General features: G+C 66.6%; 1 protein-coding gene across 1 annotated transcript; it reads left to right on the top strand.

The window, feature by feature from the left end:
* Nucleotides 1-805: 805 nt before the first annotated feature.
* CACTIN (cactin, spliceosome C complex subunit) lies at nucleotides 806-12,578 on the top strand. The gene is made up of 10 exons (XM_070622572.1): nucleotides 806-1,065; nucleotides 2,417-2,888; nucleotides 5,170-5,265; nucleotides 5,757-5,902; nucleotides 6,752-6,914; nucleotides 7,001-7,115; nucleotides 9,874-10,066; nucleotides 10,690-10,812; nucleotides 10,927-11,210; nucleotides 11,445-12,578. Exons 1-10 carry the CDS (start codon nucleotides 887-889, stop codon nucleotides 11,933-11,935), a joined length of 2,262 nt encoding a protein of 753 aa, XP_070478673.1. The 5' UTR covers nucleotides 806-886; the 3' UTR covers nucleotides 11,936-12,578.
* The last annotated feature ends 212 nt before the right edge of the window (nucleotides 12,579-12,790 follow it).

Raw genomic sequence — 12,790 nt, 5'->3', positions numbered from 1 at the left:
CAGCCCCAAGGGGACCCCACCTAACAGCCAGCCCCTCCTTCATACCTCCCGCGGCTCCCCAACACCCACAGAACGAAGCTGGACCAGCTCCACGCTGCCTCCTTGGGGTCGGGGAGGCGGGTGTCAAAAGTGACTTTCGCTCTCTCAGCCTGTTTCCCCATCTATAAAATGGGTCGATGGGCCACTCAGGGAGTTAGCCAAGTCTTTTTCTTAAAAAAGCTTAACCCCTGAAATACCATGATGGTGACTCATAGGTCAGCCCAACATCTAAGGCTTTTCAGTCTCCAGCCCAGCTCCCACCCCTCGCCCACTTGAGCAGTGTGGTCTCGAACCTACTGCGGTGCTGGAGCTTCCCCGCCTACACTGGCCAAGAGACCTCGCTCTCCGGACCACGCCTCCCGTTGGCCCCGCCCCGACCACGCCTCCCATTGGCTCCGCCCGGGCCACGCCTCCCGTTGGCCCCGCCTCCTAGGCCCCGCCCACGCCGGCTCCGCTTCCTCCCTGGGCCTTCTTCTTGTTGGTCCCGCCTCCCCAGGCCCCGCCCCACTCGCAGTTCCTGGTTTGCACTTTGCTCCGCCCACAGCTCCTCGGGCGCCCTGTGGCGCGAGGACCCACATGGGGCTGCCCCTAGCATTGCCTGAACCAGGAGTCTCCCATCCTGGAGGCTACAGTCCGGCCGGAGTCCATCAGGCTGGCCTCGCTTGCGGGCAAAGGAGAGGTTCGGGGCGTCGGAGTCCCCGCTGGATAAGGCAGCGGCGTGGGTTCTTATCTCCAGGCTCAGGCGCGGACGGGGCAGCCCGGCGCGCGCCGCGGGCGAGGAAGGACCCCCGACGCAGGACCCCAGCAATTTGTGTCAGCAGCGCCGCCGCCGCCACCGTCCCAGCCGATGGGTCGGGATACGCGCTCGCGCTCGCGCTCGCGCTCGGCGGGTCGCAGGGGCCGAAGGCAGCGGAGCCGGAGCGGGAGTCGGAGCCGAAGTCGCAGCGGGAGCCATGGGCGGCGAAACCGGCGGCGCCGGGACGACGAGGGGCGGCGCAGGCGGAGGCGGCGGAGCCGGGAGCGCAGGTTGGGGTCCGGCTTCTGCCCTCGGGGAGCCGGGAGACCCCGGAGCTCGTCAGGGAGGGCTTCCCGGAGAATGGGGCGTCGGGCGGCGAGAGGCGCCCCGGGCCGGGCACCCGGTGGTTGGGGGACAGCGAGGAGAGTAGGAGATGGGGTCGTGCAGAGTCCTGTGGACCGTGCTGAAGGGTTTGGCGGCTACGGAGGGAACTGGGGAGCCGTGGGGGGATTTTGAGCAAGGGAGTGACACGGTCGTACGAAATTCAAATTTCGGTCCAGACATGAAGTCTTATTGGAACACGGCCGTGCCTGTTTGTCCGTGTCCCGGCCGTGGCTTCTTTTGCACTTTGTCACGACAGCAGAATTGAGTGAGTGGGTCGGTCGGTCTGGCCCTTGGCAGAAAAGGGTTTGCCGACTCCGGTTTAAGCCCCTGGTGTTGGTGTGTTCGCACTGGATCACGTGTAGTCTTGTTATTATCATCTTTGTATGTTTTCCATCGGCTGTTTGAATTATTCCCAAGAGGCAGCCGCCCTGGATCCGTAATTAGAGTCGATGTCGTTTATGAAAACTTGCTCAAGTTTGTAGCCTGTTTTGAAGGACTCCAAAGTAATGGGTATTCACAGCGTAGGACTTTTGACGTGAGCTTAAGAGATGGAGCATTTAACAAGATAAAGACAGATTTGTTTGGTCCTCTACACATTCAGAGGCCCTCAAACATTAAAGAATCTATTTTGAGGGCTCACACATTCTGTTCCCTCCCTTCGCTGCCCTTCCCTGGCTCTGTTCCTGCCAGTCTTACTCCAGTTCACTCCCACCCGTCCTCTAGGACCATTTAAACGCCACCTTCTCCTGGAAGTCCTTCTTTGACAGCTTGGACAAAAGGGGTCGTCTGGGTCGTGTTCTTGTAGCAACACCAGCCCCGGCCCGCCTCCGTGCCCTCACCCCTTCCCGCCCTTTCTGCCCGCCTCGCTCACTCTGCTCCCGGCACTCAGGCCTCCTCGCTGCTGCTTGAACATGCCAAGTGATTTCCTGCCCCAGGGCCTTTGCTCTTGCTGTGCCCTCTGCCTGGATCGCTCTTCCCACGTCTCCCGGTAGCTTCCTCCAGAGTTGCGTCCTCAGAGAGGTTCTCGCTGACCTCTCCATGCCCTAAGGCTGTGTCCTGTTCTTTGTGGCTCCATCTCTGTCACACTGTGTGTGTGTTTCGTTGTTTACGTGAGCCCCACAAAGGCAGGCACCATCAAGGGTTTGGTCCCTGCTGTGTCCCCAGAACCTGAAACAGCGCCTGGAACACAGCAGGCGCTCAGGAACCCGTGTCGAATCGCATGGATGAATGAGCAGCCCTTTGTGGATTCCTCCGCAGGTCGGACTCGGAGGAGGAGCGGTGGCCGCGGCGAGGGAGGCAGAGCCGCAGCCCCCCGCCACCCCGGTGGCACTCGCAGGACCGGTCCTCTCAGTCCGACTCTGGTGACGAGCGGCAGCAGCAGCGGGGCCGGTGGGCTCGCGGCCGGCGGACGCGCTCCTGGTCGCCCAGCTCCTCGGCGTCCAGCTCGGCCTCGGCGGAGCGCGCGCAGAGCCCCCGGGCGGCGGCGCTGAGCCAGCAGCAGAGGCTGCAGGAGCGGCTGCGGCTGCGCGAGGAGCGGAAGCAGCAGGAGGAGCTGCGGAAGGCCTTCGAGACGCCCGAGGAGAAGCGCGCGCGGCGGCTGGCCAAGAAGGAGGCCAAGGAGCGCAAGAAGCGGGAGAAGATGGGCTGGGGCGAGGAGTACATGGGCTACACCAACACCGACAACCCCTTCGGCGACAACAACCTCCTGGGCACCTTCATCTGGAGCAAGGTGAGCGCGCCCTGAGGCCCGTGGCCTGTGTCGGGGCGCCTGCAAGGCCTCCGCCTCCCCCGTCACTTTGGCTGTGTGCGCGTCACGGCTCCTGTCTCAGGAGACATCACGTGGCTCTGGGCACACTCCCAGGTCAGGGGTTGAGCGTGTGCACACGCGCATGCGCACGCACACCAGCTCCTCGTGCTGCATCCCCTGCCCCCTGCAGGGGAGAGTTTCAGGCACCCTTTGCCCAGAAAACCAGCCTACCTCCCAACGTGACACGGGCCCAGGAGGGGATCCCCAAGGATAGATGCCCGGTCACCTCCGAGCCACCACCTCATTCTCGAGATGGCACTCACACTGATCCCTTACCCGCCAGCCAGGCCCTGGGCTCATGGCTTCCAGCCACAGGCTTTCTCTCACGTTCCGGAGCCAGAAGTCCCAAGTCAGGGTGTCGCCAGAGCCGTGCTCTCCTGGAGGCTCCAGGGGAGGGTCCTGTCTTGCCTCCTTCAGCTCCTGCTGGCTGCTGGTACCCTCGTCACTCCCGTCTCTGCCTGTGGTCACGTGGCCCTCTCCTCTCTGTGTCTCTGTCCACATTCCCCTTTTCTTGTAAGGACACCAGTCGGTGGCTTAGGGCCCAGCCTACTCCAGGACGACCTCGTCTTAACTAATTTCGTCTGCAGAGAGCCTGTTTCTAGATAAGGCCCATTCACAGGCTCCAGGGCTGGGACATGGACATATCCTTCTGGAGGACACAGTTCACCCCGCACAGTGCCCATCAGTGTGGGGGAGGGTGAAAGCAGGCGGGCACAGTCAGAAGCTTTGGCGTCACATGTGTTCCAGGCACAGTTGTTGCCGTTGTCTTGAACACACCAAGCCCATCCCACCCCAGGGCCTTTGCACTTGCTGTTCCTCTGCCTGGAACACTCCCACTTCTTCCCATGGCCGCTGCTGTCTCGCCCTCCATATCTCGGCTGACACAGCCCCTCCTCTGAGAGCCCCTCCTGGCCCCTGTCTCCTGAGCCCCGGCGTTCTTTATCCAGGCCCGGCCCCTCCCTCCCTAGCACTTCACTAACAAATGTGTGTTGTGCATCCGCTGGGTGCTGCATCCCGTGTGGGCCCTGGGCATGTGTGTCAACGAGCAGAGAGACAGAGGGGCCGTCCCTGGGGGTAGCAGTCCTATGGGCAGATGGCCTGTGAGTGAGCACACGAGCCAGGTGGGCAGAGGAGAGAACGCTGTGGCCCAGCCGCGGCATAAGATGAGCAGGTCCAGAAGGTCTAGTCACGGAGTTGCCACCTGAACACACATCCTAATTCCCAATATGTCACCCCTGCCAGATGGCGAGCTCTCGGGCCAGCTCTGTCCCCTGGCCTGGCATGCAGTGGGTGCTCGGTAAGTGTCAGCGGAGCGAGCGTGCACAGCGTGGTGTGCAGGCGTGTCCCCCACGCCCCTCTCAGGGCCGCCCGGCCTGGGGGTTCACCCCCGGGAGGCGTCGTCGGCCCCTCCTCTGATCGGCCGTGGGCTGTGGCTGGGCCTGGCCTCTGCCGCCTCTAGTCTGGGGAGGGCACTAGACAGGCCACAGTTTGGGCGTTGTCGTGCATCTTGTCCCCTTGTCCTTGGGGCTGCTGGGCTGGCGGAGTGGGCAGTCACGATGTTGAGGAGGAACACGTGTGATGGCAGATTGGGACTTGAACCGGGCCGTCCTGCACAGCTGTGGGGGGCAGGAGGCGCCAGTGGGCGGCCCCGAGCCAGGTAGCCCCAGGTCCCCTGGAGACACATCTTCCAGGTGCGGGGGGATCGTTGAACACCCCTCGGAGCCGGGGGAGGTGCCGGTCGGGAGGTGCCCCCGGCTCGGGCGTCGATTATGAGGCGAGGTTGGGGTGCGAGGGTCTCCGAGCCCCTGCGCCTCGGCCCCCATCAGGCGAGGAGACAGACCGGGAGGATCATTCGCGGTGGTCGCAGCGCCCCCAGGGGTGTGTGACTGTGGCACCGTTGCCCCATCGCAGCGCCTGGGCGGCCGTGCTTTCCAAGCCCCTTTGCTCAGTCTCTGCTCTCTGCGCCCTGCAGCCGCCTCCCTGCCCCTGTGGCGGGTCTTGTCGGGGTGACAGGGGCGTTGAAGGCAGCGTCTCAGTGGAAGGCAGGGGTGGGGCGCTTCCCTGAGCCCTGCTCCTCATCTGCACAGGCGCTGTGGCCCAGTCCCGCTCCCAGACGAGTGTGTCGAAGGCTCCCTAGGGGGCGTGCCGGGGAGGGCAGACGGAGGGAGGCATCTGCTCAGCGGGCATGTGGTTACCTTTCCAGGCCCTGGAAAAGAAGGGGATCAGCCACCTGGAGGAGAAGGAGCTGAAGGAGCGGAACAAGCGGATCCAGGAGGACAATCGACTGGAGCTGCAGAAGGTGGGTGCCCTTGGCCCGCCCACGCATGTCAGGAAGCCTTCCCTCCTGAGGTCCCAGGGCCAGCTCACCCTCACTTAGGTCAAGCAGGAACTATTGGGCTTATATGGAAAGTCCAGGGGAGGCTGGCTGCAGGCACAGTTGGATCTAGGGGCTCAGGCAGTGGCTCCAGCCCCCTGTCTCCCTCCACCTCGGCTCTGCTGGCCTCTGGGCTTTACTCAGATGCTCCCTTCCAGGTGGCTGAAATGGCCCCAGCTGCTCCAAGCTGCTGTGTCTCCAGGAGAGAGAGGCTCCTCCTGCCCCAGGGTCTGTCGGAAGCCTCAGGCGTCCCTGGACTGATCCCTGTGTGCAGGGCCAGTGGGCTGAGGCCAGGCCTGGGTTATAGTCCCACCCCCAACCCCAGGGGAGCCCGCAGCTTAAGAGGGCACAGGACAGGCCGCGTGAGCCCCCCGTCGTCCGGCCGTCCCACCCTCACCCTGCCTGTGCGCCCCCAGGTGAAGCAGCTGCGGCTGGAGCGGGAGCGGGAGAAGGCAATGCGCGAGCAGGAGCTGGAGCTGCTGCAGCGGGAGAAGGAGGCGGAGCACTTCAAGACGTGGGAGGAGCAGGAGGACAACTTCCACCTCCAGCAGGCCAAGCTGCGGTGCGTGCGCAGGCGGGGCGGCCCCAGGGCCTTTGTGCCTGCTGTTCCCTGCCTGGAACCGCTGCCCCCGCCGCTGCCCATGGTCCCCCAGGAGCCTCCCCACCCGTCCCCGATGCCGGCCCCTCCTCTCTGCGCTGCTTCCCGTGTGCTTACCTCCTCACTCCTGTCACTGGCTGGTCTCCCGTCTCCCCATGGGGCCGGGTACCCAGGAGACATCTGAATGTGCCACACTCCTCGCAGCAGAGTGGAGTCGCATGCGCTGGGCCCTGGCCGGGCCGGACAGGCCACACTCGTCCCTCTCCACCCCGGCTCCCAGCGTGTTCGCTCATCGGCCCCGTTTACAGAGGAAATGGGGCTCCCAGGGGGCTGTGAGTGGCCAGGGCCACGCGGTGGTGTTGGAGCCCAGGCCTACGTGCGTGCCCCATGAGCCCGCTCCGGCCCCTCCCTGCCGTGCTGCCACCACCGCACCTGGCCCCCGGGCTTGGAGCCCCTGGTCACGGGCTCACTTGTGGACCCAGTCAGCCTCTGAGGCGCATCCCTGCGCACACGGCTGCCGGGCTCCTGTGTCCACCCAGCATGGCCCGCTGGGCGGGGAGAAGCAGCCCTTTCTGCCCTGGCTCCACTCCCCGCTGCCGCTCTGCAGACCCCACGCTCGCCCATCCGCCCCTCTCAGGCCTGTGCCCCACATCGCCCGAGCTGCTCCTCTGCCCGGTGCCCCCTCTTCCAGGAAGCCTTCCCTGACCCCACAGGCTGGGTCTTCCCCCAGCTCCCATGGCGGTTGCCCCCAGGGCAGGGCCTTCAGGAGGGAGGGTGCCCCCGGCTCTGACACTGCCCCCGGCTCCCCGGCAGCTCCAAGATCCGCATCCGGGACGGGCGGGCCAAGCCCATCGACCTGCTGGCCAAGTATATCAGCGCTGAGGACGACGACCTGGCCGTGGAGATGCACGAGCCATACACCTTCCTCAACGGCCTCACGGTGGCCGACATGGAGGACCTGCTGGAGGACATCCAGGTAGCACCCAGCCCGTCACCCCCCGCCCCCGGGCCCCCAGCCCCTGGGCCGCGCCTCTGCCCTCACCTTGCACGCCTCGCCCACAGGTGTACATGGAGCTCGAGCAGGGCAAGAACGCTGACTTCTGGCGGGACATGACCATCATCACGGAGGACGAGATCGCCAAGCTGCGCAAGCTGGAGGCCTCGGGCAAGGGGCCAGGTAACCGGGCGGGGGCGCCCCTAGGGCCACACGGGGGCGTCTGGAGGGAGCGCCGTGGCCCGCTGGCTCCACGGGAAGCCCCAGATTCTCCCCTGGGCCGGTCTCCCCGTGCACGCCTCAGTCTTCCCCGGCTTGGTTTCCGCAGCCCACTCGGCCTCGGAGCCATCAGAGGGTAGCATGGGCAGCGAGCGCCACGGGGCCGGGGACGGGGCTGTCCCTCAGTCTGGGGCGGCAGGGCGGGGGGCCTGCAGGGCTTCCTGCCCGGGTCCCTCCCTGTCCCTTGGAGGCTCCATCTGCGTGAGGGAGGGCAGGACCCTGGACGCGCTGCCTTGAGCTGGTCGTCCTCGGTGTCTTGTCAGTGGACCTGTCATCAGAGTGAGGGTGTGCCCACCATCACGAGGGAGGTGGCCTCTGGGACACATTTCTCGTGCTCAGCACCGTGACATCGGGGCCGGGTCATCTCTGGGGGGCCATCCTGGGTGCTGTGGAGGGCTGAGCAGCATCCCTGGCCCCCACCCACTCGATGCAGGGGCACCCCCCAGTGTGACAGCCACAGATGTCCCCAGACACTCCCCAGGGTCCCCTGGGGGCAGCATCGCCCTGGCAGGAACCACGGTTGTGTGACCACAGCAGTCCCGCTCTCAGCCTCTGGCTTGACAACATCCGACTCCCGTAGAGCCTCACGTCCCTGTCGTGGAGCTCTGTCCTTCACTGCCCTCTCTCTCTTAGGCCTCAGTGCCGGCTGCATGGTGGCCAAGGACACACCCTCCCCTCCCCTCCCGTCCCGTCCCCCGAGCGTGTGCGCATCCTCATTCGAGCTCGGCCCACGCTCAGCCGGGTTCCTTCCTCTGGGGCAGGAGAAGCATCGATGTTGGTGAAGTGGCCCTCTGTTCCTCGTCCTCAGCGGGGCACGTCCTGCCCTCAGGGACAGGAAGGGGAGCTGTGCCGTCAGAAATGCGCCTCCAGATGCGGCTCCCTGGGTGGCAGGCGAAGGGCCTTGTCCTTCGGAAGCAGGCGACCCCGCCTACGGCCCGGGAAGTCTGAGAGGACACTGCAGTGGCCCCGCCGCTCTGAGGCCCCCGGGCGCCCGCTGCTCTCTCTTGGCCCGTCCCCCCTCGCCATGTTGGTCGCCCCTCTGCCACTGTCTCCCTGGGGGCCCAGGCGGCTCCAAGAGCCCTCAGAGATGAGTGTCTGTCTGGAGCCCCACAGCGGGGCCTTCATTTTTCACATTAAGTTGGGCTTTTTCTTTTTCTCTCTGACTGGGTGTGCAATAGAAACAGGTCCCCGGACACCCCTGTCCCTCCCCAGCGGGCCCCCCATTACCCTTCCCCAGGGGCCTCGCTGGTGCCCACGCAGCCACCTTCTCTCCCGACACTGTCCCGAGTGCCCCGGTCAGATCTGCCGGCCTGTGGGTGGGCGTCCGGGCGGCGCAGACTGGGACCTGCCTCCTCAGCCAGTGGCTGGGCTCCCACCGGGCCATCTGTCTGGGCTTGAGTTGTCACACGGCTCCGTCCAGCTGTGTGAGAGCAGGATGCAGCCCCGCCTGGCCGGGCCTGGGGGTTGTCTCAAATTCAGTTTTGGCCGTGCGCTGTATCTGCATCTTGACAGACTGAGGCCAGGCCACCAGCCCCGGGGCGCTGCTCGGTGCCCAGCACGGGCTGAGTCTCGATGCTGGTGCCAGGCCGGCTTGGCTGGCTGCAGGGACTCGGGCCCCTCCCAACCCCGTCGAGTGGCTCTGACCCTTTGTGCACCGGTAGGGCTGTCGAAGCCTGCTTTCGAGCACGGAGCACAAGCCGGGCGCCCGCCCTGTGTCCACCCAGCAGCGGCGGCTTGAGCTCCCCTTGGGCCCAGCACAGTGCTGGGGGCAGCAGCCGGAAGCCCAAGGAGGCCCTCACCCTTGGGAAGCCATGAATCAGGTGTCTGGGTCCAGAAATTTGCTGGTCAGAGAAGGCTTCCCAGTAGAAGGGACATTCTCGCCGAACGCTGAGGACGGGTGGGGTCTAGGACCGGGAAGAACATGTTGCTGGAAAGCACTGCAGGTGCAAAGGCCCTGGGGCAGGGTGGGAGTGAAAGTTGTTGTCTGATGAACAACCAGGAGGCTGGTGTGCCCAGGCACCAGGGTCAGGCAGCATCGGGCCCCCCCTTGGGGCCTCTCAGTCTAGAGGGAAGGACGAGTCTCTGGGCCCCCGGCCGTGACGGATGCTGGGACAGACTGTCCTGCAGGACAGAGGTGGTCTCTTGTCTCAGGGCAGCGTCAGGGCTTCCTGCAGCCTGGGAAACGAGCAGCCCTTCCTGCTGCAGTGGGGAGCGGCCTCACGCCAGGCACAGCTGGGCACTCACATGCGTGGTGGGCCTGTCAGCCTTCACAGAGGGGGAAACTGAGGCCCAGAGAGGGGAAGCCACTTGCCCAAGGCCACCGGGCTGGGGCCAACAGAGCAGGGTGTGAATTCTGGAGAGTATGGCTGCACATGAACGCCCCCAGCTCCTCCCTGTGGTTGGGGTGTGCAGGCTGGTCACGCCAGGCCAAGGTGCGCGGACTTGATCTGTGGGTCACGCTCACCCTCGGAGGGGCTGAGAGATGCCACGCGGCGTCCCCCTGGCCCAGGGGGTCAGATCCGTCCCAGCCGGTCGCCAGGCTCAGGGAGAGCCAGCAGCCAGGGAGAAGCCGGGCCCCCGGGTGGGAGGCCGAGACGGGGGAGGAGAACCGGCACGGGGGGCCCGGGCCGGCGGCCAGCACTGAGCGGCCCCCCCCCCGCAGGCGAGCGGCGAGAGGGCGTCAACGCGTCGGTCAGCTCTGACGTGCAGTCGGTCTTCAAGGGCAAGACGCACAGCCAGCTGCAGTTCATCTTCCAGGGCATCGAGGGCAAGATCCGCGCGGGCGGCCCCAACCTGGACATGGGCTACTGGGAGAGCCTGCTGCAGCAGCTCCGCGCGCACACGGCGCGCGCCAGGTGGGCGGGCTCAGCCTCGGTCTCCCCGGGCCTGCCGCGCGGGCGGGGGTGCTCCCGGCCCCACCTGGAGTCGGGGCCCCGGGGCTTTCCTCCCGCGGCGGGCCTGCCTGCCTTCGTCCTGTCACCACGCCGGCCCTGTGTTTCCCCTGGCGTCAGCCGGCAGCGCAGGAAGCCCCTCAAGGCCGCGTGTGCCCAGCCGGGCCGTCCTTCCGCAGGCCCCACACCCATTGTGTATAAATTCTCGGCGTGCTTGGCTGTGTAAACACGCCTGCCCGCCCGTCACGACCCGTGCAGCCGCCTCTAAATTTATCGTCTTCCTCGCCTGCCTGGGGCCTGGTCCAGCCCAGCTGGGCTGTGGGGTCACGCCCGCACGTGCATGCCCTTCTACAGGGACCCGCCCCTCCCCCGTGGGACCGTTCTCAGGGCTCTCTGACCCCGCGTCCCACTTTCCTCATGGCCAAAACCGTGCCCCTGGGCTGGCCAACCCCCGGCTGGGGCCCCTGCTGCCCTCTCGGCCGGCCCGGCCTTGCAGCCAGAGGGGATCAGGAGAAAGCCTTAGGGGCAGGGCCCCTTCCCCTGGAGTGTCGAGTGTCACATGTGGGTGACCGCCGCCTGCCTTCCAGGCTCCGGGAGCGGCACCAGGACGTGCTACGGCAGAAGCTGTACAAGCTGAAGCAGGAGCAGGGCGTGGAGAGCGAGCCCCTGTTCCCCATCCTCCAGCAGGAGCCGCCGTCGCCCGGCCACAGGTAGGCCCCCCTCCCCGGCCCGCCGGTCCCCCTTCCCACCCACCGCTGCAGGGACCCGGGGCCCGCCCGTTCGCCCGCCGCCTGCCCACCCAGCCCTGCCCGCTCTCCCCGCAGCCTGGAGCCTGAGGAGCCGGCCGCCACCCCGCCGGGACCCTCCTCGGAGGGCGGCCCCGCGGAGCCCGAGGCGGAAGGGGCGGCGCGGGCGGAGGGCGAGGCGGACGGGGAGGCCGTGCTCATGGAGGAGGACCTGATCCAGCAGAGCCTGGACGACTACGACGCCGGCAAGTACAGCCCGCGGCTGCTCACGGCCCACGAGCTGCCGCTGGACGCGCACGTGCTGGAGCCCGACGAGGACCTGCAGCGCCTGCAGCTGTCGCGCCAGCAGCTCCAGGTCACAGGTGCGCGGCGGGAGGTGGGAGAGGCGGGGCCGGGGCTACTGGGGGCGGGGCTCGGGGCGCGCCCTGGCCGGAGAGGCGGGGCTGGGGGCGGGGCCTGGTGGGGAGACGGGGCCGGGCTGGCGGGGGGCGGGGCCTTGGAGGGGGCGGGGCCTTGGCCGCTGGGGCGGGGCGGGGAAACAGAGGCTCCGTGGTGCTGCTGTCCGCTGATGCCCGCGCCCCGCCTCCTGGCCGCAGGGGACGCGAGCGAGAGCGCCGAGGACATCTTCTTCCGGCGGGCCAAGGAGGGCATGGGCCAGGACGAGGCGCAGTTCAGCGTGGAGATGCCGCTGACGGGCAAGGCGTACCTGTGGGCGGACAAGTACCGGCCGCGCAAGCCGCGCTTCTTCAACCGCGTGCACACGGGCTTCGAGTGGAACAAGTACAACCAGACGCACTACGACTTCGACAACCCGCCGCCCAAGATCGTGCAGGGCTACAAGTTCAACATCTTCTACCCCGACCTCATCGACAAGCGCTCCACGCCCGAGTACTTCCTGGAGGCGTGCGCCGACAACAAGGACTTCGCCACGCTGCGCTTCCACGCGGGGCCGCCCTACGAGGACATCGCCTTCAAGATCGTCAACCGCGAGTGGGAGTACTCGCACCGCCACGGCTTCCGCTGCCAGTTCGCCAACGGCATCTTCCAGCTCTGGTTCCACTTCAAGCGCTACCGCTACCGCCGGTGACCGAGCGCCGGAGGGGGCGCCGGCGGGGCCGGAGCCCCGGGGGCGCGAGTGTCGCCGCCGCGCTGTGCGGATGGGCGGCCGGCGGGGACGCGCCCGAGGGCCGGGAGACCCGCGTCCAGGGCCTCGATGGCCCCTCCTCGGGGCCAGGCCCCCGCCGCGCACGTTCTGGAGGGACCGTCGGAGGGCGTCCGGGCTGCGCGGGCCGAGGGTCAGTGCCCCCTCAGTGGGCGTGGAGGACGTGTCACCGTCGCCTTCGGGACTGGGAACCGAGGGTCCCGAGATGTCCTCGTGCGGGCGCGGTGTCCCCCACGTGGGGACGGCTGCGCTCCTCGGGGCCGCCTCCCGCCACCAGCGCTGCCCTCCTGCTCCGTGTGTGGGACGCGGACGCCTCGGGCCTGGCAGGCGTGGTCCCCTCCCCGGTCCGCCTCAGAAACACGTCTCCGGTGACGTTTTTCTCGCGGGTCTTTTCCAGCCCGACGGGAGGAGCCCCGCGCGGCCCCCCACGGCCTGCTCCATTGGGAACCATCTGAGGTTATTTCTCTAAAAGGACTGTTTTTGGCGGGCAGGAATCTTGTTTATTTTCATTTAATTGGTCTACTGGTGAGATTGCATGTTTTTTAATAAACGTTTTATTTTAGAGTAATTTTAGATTTTCAGAAACGTGGCACATAGTCTAGGGTTCCCACAGCCGGTGGTCCCCGCCACTGCTGTCCCGTGTCACCGCAGCAAGTCTGTCACAGCTGAGAAACTGAGCGCAACCCAGGGACCTTTTCAAAACAGCCACGGCCCCTAAAAATAGCCGCCGGCAGTTCTCAGGAAGCTGCTGGGAGCGCAGGTGCCGGCGGCCTCTCCCCC

Source organism: Equus przewalskii, chromosome 6, assembly GCF_037783145.1.
Source record: "Equus przewalskii isolate Varuska chromosome 6, EquPr2, whole genome shotgun sequence".
Taxonomy (NCBI): Eukaryota; Metazoa; Chordata; class Mammalia; order Perissodactyla; family Equidae; genus Equus; species Equus przewalskii.
This window is presented reverse-complemented; position numbering and strand designations above follow the sequence as displayed.